Source organism: Pteropus alecto, unplaced genomic scaffold (genome assembly GCF_000325575.1).
Source record: "Pteropus alecto unplaced genomic scaffold, ASM32557v1 scaffold159, whole genome shotgun sequence".
Lineage (NCBI taxonomy): Eukaryota > Metazoa > Chordata > Mammalia > Chiroptera > Pteropodidae > Pteropus > Pteropus alecto.
In genome coordinates, this window is record NW_006443122.1 from 1067280 (window position 1) to 1074328 (window position 7049).

Sequence of the window (7049 nt, forward strand, 5' to 3'; positions counted from 1 at the left end):
CCAAATGCTGCAGATTTGGCCATCCAGAGGCCCTCTAAGCTGGCTCCTGTGTCCTTCTGGCAGGTCTCCATCTTTCTTTGAGCACTTCTTTGTTTTCTGGCACCACAGATGCTCCAGGCACATCTTGTACTTTCTCTGCTCTAGCCCTGGAATCAGCCATTTTTTCCAAGAAAATGGCTGATTCTGAAAATGGTTCTTTCTGGTTGAGAATGACACTTAGGAACCAAGATTTAGGCACTAGGTGTTACAGCTGCTTTAAGAGTTTGCTTTTTTAATTTGAAAAATTTTGAACATCTACTGATGATTTTCTAACTCATTTAATGAAAAGCTTTTCCTTTCCCTTTCCCTCATTTTATTTATTTATATCAGTGTGGAATTACGGATTTTTATTTTATTCAATGAGTTATAATCCACTACTATCATAAATCATTTGGAATTATTATTTTGAATATCTTTTTATTGTTATATGTATGTATTAAGCACATAATATATATCTAAATTTCTCTCTATATACATATACATACATATATATATATATACACACACATATATATAATCTCTATGAGCTCACACAGATACTTTGGTACCTTGAGGAGGCTCTTTTAATAATCCAGGCTAGAGATAGTAAATGGCTCCCACAGGGAGTAGAAGATTAGAAAATGACATAGGAGGAGGAAATGCATTCCAGAGCTCTTTAGGAGTCAGAATTCACTGCTTATATCTACTTCAGAACTGGAAGGGACCCTATTTTACAAATCAAAAAAGTGAGGCACAAAGTCACACTTATCCAGTTCATACAGAAAACATGGATGGGGTGAGAGTGGTCAAGAGCCCAGCCGAGCCTTCCAATCACTGCTCTGCACCAGCTCCAAGCCAGACCCTCTATTCCAGGTGGGTGCCTGAGGCCAACCTAGCCCCTGGTCCAGGGTGAGCTCCCTGATGCTTCCCAATTCTTAACCCTGCAGTGCCCAGACTCAAGTTTGTCCTCAGCAAGATCCAAACTTGGAAAAGGAACTCTTTTCTTGAGCACTTTACTATGTGTGTGTGGTGGTGGGGGTGGGCACCATCTGAGACTTTTACAGGCAGAATTGTATGGCAGTCAGACAGACCTTGGGTTGAATTCTGGCTCTGCCACTTACTATCCATGTGACGGGTAAGTTTATACTTCTCAGAGCTTCAGTCTCCTCATCTGTAAAACACATATAACAATACCTATTTAATAGCACCTGGCCCTTAATGAATGGAAGTCATCATTATCTCTGATCTTCTTAACTACCCTGTGAAGAAGGGATTATAGCAGCTCATTGGATAAATGAGAAAGTCAAGGCTCAGGGGGATGAGGTACTTGGCAGATCTCAGTGGGTGAATGTCAGCTTCAAGGGACCATGTCTGTCTTGGTCACCATTACATTCCCAGGGCCCAGAAAAATACCTGGTACATAGTAGGAATTTAATAAATATTTCTGAATGAATGAATGGGATCTGACTGGCTTCAAAGACTCTGCAATTTCCATTTGCACTTCCAGGACGGTTGGGGAATGTCTGGGTTAAGGACCTCAGAGAAGGCTATGGGAAGCCTAGGCTGAGCTGAGCCCCCGCCCCCAAACCTGGTCTTTCGACTCCTGATTCATGCTCTTTGTCCTTCACTGAGCTGCCTCCAGATGGAAAGGCCAAACTTCCTTCAGCCTAAGATTTGGCATATTCTCCCACCTTCTTCATTCTCCTCTCCCTTCTCCTGCCTAGTTCTATTCCCAGTGAAAGCAAAGAGAGGAAGAACACTTGACCAAGAATCAGCACTTCCTGTGTAACAGTGGGCAAGTTTTTCAATGTTTCTGGAACATGGTTCCTCATCTACAGAATGGGTAAATTGACCTACATCTTTCCCAAAACCATTGCAAAGATTAAGGGAAATAATTGGTATGAAAGAACTATGTGAACTGTTCAGTGCTTACACATGTGAGAAGCTAGGGATTTTACTGTTATTAGCATCACCTTGCCTAGCTTTATTTCTCATTCAGACAGTTCAGTTGGGTCATTTACCTGTGTTTCTGGTAGAGAGGGGCTGAGGTTTCCCCTGACACCTAGAAAACTAGACAGGAGATGTCACTTACTATTTGTATTACTTGAGACAAATTTTTTTCACAAGCCAAGTAGGGATAAAGATTCCAAAAATTGAAGGTAATATAAGAATTCAGGTGATGAAAATATGAAATCACTAGGCACAAAGCCTGGTATAAAAGAGATTCTTAATGACATCTGACATATTGGTTGCTGACTCTCAAGAATAAAAATAAGTTAACACATACTGAGGGCCATACTATGTGGCAAGTACTGTACAGCAGCCTTGCAAAGTAGGTATTATCATTCTTCATTTGTTTCAGAAGTTGGGCCTTGCCCAAGGTCACATAATTAGAAAATGGAAGAGCTGGCAGGACTAGAAGTCAGGCCTGTCTGACCCCAGGGTGTAAGCTCCTACCAGTGTGCCCTGTTCCTGCAGATAGGCTGTCCTTAGCTCAGTCCTGAAGCAGGCAGGATGATGTACCTGACTGTGATTAGGAACAATTAACAAAGGAATGACACTCTCTACCCACTTCAAACAAATTTGAGCATGTAGCAGATGTTTAATATACACAGAAAATGTTTGCAAAGAGTGTATATTATTTTCAGTCAATATATACTAAGGTTGCTCAAAAATATACTTTCCTTTTTCTACTGTTTACTCAACATTAATTTACTGCTTACCATGCCAAGTGTTAAGGATGTATAAGGCCACATGGTCCGTGCCTTAAGGAATTCAGTCTGATGGGGAAACACAAAATAAGCACTTAATCAGCATGTACACAAGTACTCTCATATGTGCACAGCAGGTGTTCAAACTGTATGCTATAGGCCCACAACTGTTGAATAATATAGATGATCCTCAAATGTATTAGATGCCTGATGTATGGGCAAAGTACTGGTTTGATAATCCAAGTAGTTGCGATAAACCTATTCGGAAACTGCTCAACAAACATGTACACAATAGGAGTAGATGTACACATAGTAGGTACTCAAATGCACATGACAGGGCTATACGCAATAAATACAATCCATATACACAGATATTTGATAAGTGCACTGCAGACTCACAAATGGGCAAAGTCATACGATAGGCACTGATAGGTGATAAATCTGCTGTTGCTAAACATTCAATAGTTAAAATATATATGTAGGCTTATTTTGTAGGACTATATGCCACAAGTATGCACACAATAAAAGTGCACACAGAAAAGTTTAAAGTGTTCATTAAAATGCTGACTGACAATGACTTTTGGGGGATAAAAATGATAGCCCCATCTCTGAGAGTCCTCTAGCGTAACCTTGGAGGAAATAAATATTTTCTTCCTTCCTTGGGACCCAGGATTCTAAAAATCCATAATCTCCGTGGAGTGAGCAGCCTCCTGCCTTCCTTCTTTCAAAACCCCAGAAGTGTCAGCGCCTAGAGTTGTAAGCTCCTTACGTCACCCCCAACCTGCCTGCTAGCAGAAGGGGTCGCTAGATATCAGGCACCAGAAGCCGCCTTTTGTCACCACACCGGAAAGACCCGGGAGGAGAGAATGTTGGGGCGGGGCTCCCGCCAGGGTTGAGGTCATCGGGCGGGGGGGTGGAGGGGTGGGGGGAGGTGCCAGTTTCGTCCTACCGCCCACCAACGCCTGCTCCTCTTCCGGTCTGTCTCCAAAACGCGCATGCGCACCACTGGCCTTTAAACGTGCACCGCTGGTCCATCCGGAAAAAGGATCCGGCATTTTAATTACAGTTTTGCTCCTCCGCCACTGAGGCGGACTACTTGCTCTCAGTCTAGGAGCTACTTTTGAGTTCCCGCTTCTAATTAGGGAACCCACGCCTGCTGATTCTGCTCTGTCCTCACGAGATGAAGGCTTCTTAGGGCTCGGCCTCACACAAGATATACGAGGCTCGGAGGAACACTCCGCGGAGGGATCCGGTTTGTTGTGGTGAGGGGAGTGGGGGACGCTGACAAACCAAGATGGCGGCGGCAGCGATGAAGGCCGCGGCAGTTGGGAGGTAACTGTGGTGGTGAAGGCTGCGGGTGCTGGGGGGCAGCGTCAGAGTTCGGAAGGAACAGAGCAGGACGAAGAGGCGGCAGCGTCAGCGTCAGCCTGTGCCTCTCAGAGCGCGACAGCCAACACGCCCCCCTGGCCCTCGGCGGGCGGCGGTCGCCCCGCTTAGGGCCTAGTCGCCGAGCAGTGCCTCGGTTTCATACAGTGGCGTCCGCCATGAGTCCTTAAGGGCGGTCCGAGCCCTCCAGTCCTAGGGCCCACCATGGAGCCGGGGTCTGACGACTTTCTCCCGCCGCCGGAATGCCCGGTGTTCGAACCTAGCTGGGCCGAGTTCCGAGACCCTCTTGGCTACATCGCGAAAATCAGGCCCATCGCCGAGAAGTCGGGCATTTGCAAGATCCGCCCACCCGCGGTAAGGCCCGGGGCCGGTGGTCGCCGGCGGTTGCCGGCGGCGAGGCCGGGGATTAGGAACTAGGGTAGACGGCGGGGGAGTCTGGGGCGGAGGGCACCTCGAGATGTGATGAAATGGGGTGGCTGGGACCGTCGTGGCTGCGGCGCGGGGTCAGAGAAAGGGTGCTGGGCCAGGGGTCCTCGTGCTGTGAGACCCCCAAGTGACCTGGGCTCAGAGATCCACCCTGACTTCCACCTCGCATTTCAGAATCACTCCTGGTAAGGGTCCAGACCCGGATACCTAGTGAGTCGGGGAGAGCTCACAGAGAGGCACCCGCACGCTCTTAGTTCCCCCGGACCACCCATGTCAAGGCTGCTCTAAATAAGACCATTTTCCCATCCACTGTCATCACTTAAGTCAGATGGCGTCCTTTAGTGGAAAGATCCCAGCCCTGAAAGTAGACAGACCTGAGTTTAAAATGCCACTCCGCAGCTTCCCAGCTGTGTGACCTTGGACAAGTAGCATAATCTCTCCGAGCTTCTGAAATGAGTCCCAGGAATGGTTATTTCAAAAACTGGATTAAATTAGGTAGCGTCTATGTGTAGTAGGCACTAGATAAGTGGTAATTACTGTGACTGCGAAGGTGTTTGATGTGGTCATTGCTTTGCTCCTATGTGAATTGACTCATATTTACTCACACCCTGTCTGGCCAATCCATCTATGATAATATCCTGGCCTGGTACATCAGTCAGGAAATCATTCTCACAGCGACTGCTCTATTTGGCTCCCCTGAGAGGGGTTCAGGGAATTGTCCCCTTCTTTTCCTAGTTGAAGTCAGTATCTGGGCCTTTCCTGCACATCACCCCTCCCCAGACTTGACTTCTATGGAGGCTTAGACCAGTCACCTTGGTGGGGTATGAGTCCTCCTCAGAGGATTTCTACTCTGCTCTGTCCCAGGATGTAGGAGGTCCAAGAGGATAGGGTATTCTTGGATTCCCAGAAACAGAATGGAGCTATGGAAGTCTGCCTCCTTTGGAACACTTGATTCCCAGAGGTCAGTGACAAAGGGCATATCTTTACTCCTAGGCCTGGCTTCAGGCCAGGAGAAGGCCCCCAAGGGCTAGGATAGGCTGGCATGGAGAAGAAATGATATGTGTATTTAGTCACCACTTGGGATTACAAGGGCAGGAATTGAGTTTGCCTGGAACAGGGTGTTTTTGAGTTGGTGTCTCTGGCTGAAACGGAATGAGAAACCTCACTGCCACCTGAGGAGGGCACCGCAGGCCTTCTTATTCAACTTGGTGCTTTCTGGTGCTCTGCCACAGATCTAGGCTGGTTTCAAATGGATCCTCTGGGTGGTGTTGGGTAAGCTAATTTCTTCCTTGTTGGAGCCTGGCCACAGATCTCTGAGGTATCCCTGTCCATGGTAAGGGAGTGGTAGTGGGTAGTGAGAGGTCAGGAAGGCTAGCAGAAAGGAGAAGCCGGAGTCTGGGCAGCCTCAAGGAGACGATATCTGACAAAAGGAGGTGGTTGAGGCCTGAATTTCTGTTTTTCTACTTGGATTTATCTGGGCAGGCTGGCCTTGTACAGATGTTGTTACCTTTCCTTGGGAGACCAGGAAGGGGAAAAGTGACATCTCCCTAGTGTGTATGACATGCAGGGGGCCGTCCTTTGTTATGCTTCTCTTCTCTACCTCAACAGTGTGCTTCTCTTTAATTCAGGAGACCTGGCTGTCTGGTTTGGTTCTGTTTTTTTGTTTTTTGTTTTTTGTTTTTTGTTTTTTTCTTCCTCCTGTAGGGCTGCTCCTTGGCTGCCTTTAGGTAGCCAGGCCTTCTGGCTGGAATTTGAAGCACTCACCCAAGTAGTGCTTGGTTCCAGGGTGGGAACCTCTGTATAGGTGGCTGCTTGAAAATGGAAGTTTGACTGAGGAAGGGCAATTTGGGTTCTGAATTGCTAGACAGGCGACTGCTATTCTTGGGTAACGATGGGTGAGAAGAGAGTGTTGGTACCCTGGAGTAGACCCAGGGGAGCTTGCAAGGACCTTCTTCCTCCATCAGGTAGCCAACCTTTTTAGCACCATCCTGATAGTACTGATGTACTGAACGTTCAGCATACAGGAATGTGGGACTTGAAGGCAGCATGAGGGAGCGCACAGGTTCCAGGTAGAGCTGGGCAAGAAGGTTTGCTGGACCTTCCCCAGCTGTTATACCCACAGCTCCTTCTGCTCTAGGATTCTGGTTCTGCCATTTCCTGTCAGGTTGCTTAATGTTGCAGTTGTTCTTATCTTCTAAAAAAAAATCAGCATGAAAGGGGTGCCTGGAATTTGGGATTTGAGCACCTTTCTACCTAGGTTACCTGCACTGAGGGAAATGCCCTACTAATAGGAGGCAGGAGGGCATGAGAAGCTTGTCTGGGCTTGAGCTATAACATTTTAGTCTTTTTTATTTTTTTGCCCCCGCTTCACCGAGCCCCAGGTGTTTGCTCTCTCTTTGGAGGGTGGGGGAAGTATGTGTGGTTGCAAGTTTGAGTTCTCTGGCCCTTTTCTAAAAATGTGCATGCAAATTTTAGGCCGACAGCTTTTTCTTTTCTTTTACTGTCCTC

The 7049-nt window shown here is 47.2% G+C and overlaps 1 protein-coding gene across 10 annotated transcripts in view; it reads left to right on the forward strand.

Annotated features, from left to right (window-relative positions):
- Positions 1 to 3749: 3749 nt before the first annotated feature.
- KDM5C (lysine demethylase 5C) overlaps positions 3750 to 7049 on the forward strand; it is a 31700-nt gene continuing 28400 nt past the window's right edge. For 5 of the 10 annotated variants that reach the window (XM_015597908.2, XM_006922943.3, XM_025040543.1 and 2 more), the window contains exon 1: positions 3751 to 4469. In XM_015597908.2, the coding sequence (XP_015453394.1) occupies positions 4320 to 4469 (150 nt within the window). In that variant the 5' untranslated portion in view covers positions 3751 to 4319. Of the gene's footprint in view, positions 4470 to 7049 lie in introns of all 10 variants that reach the window. The other 5 variants (XM_025040545.1, XM_006922942.3, XM_006922944.3 and 2 more) reach the window with 2 other exon arrangements.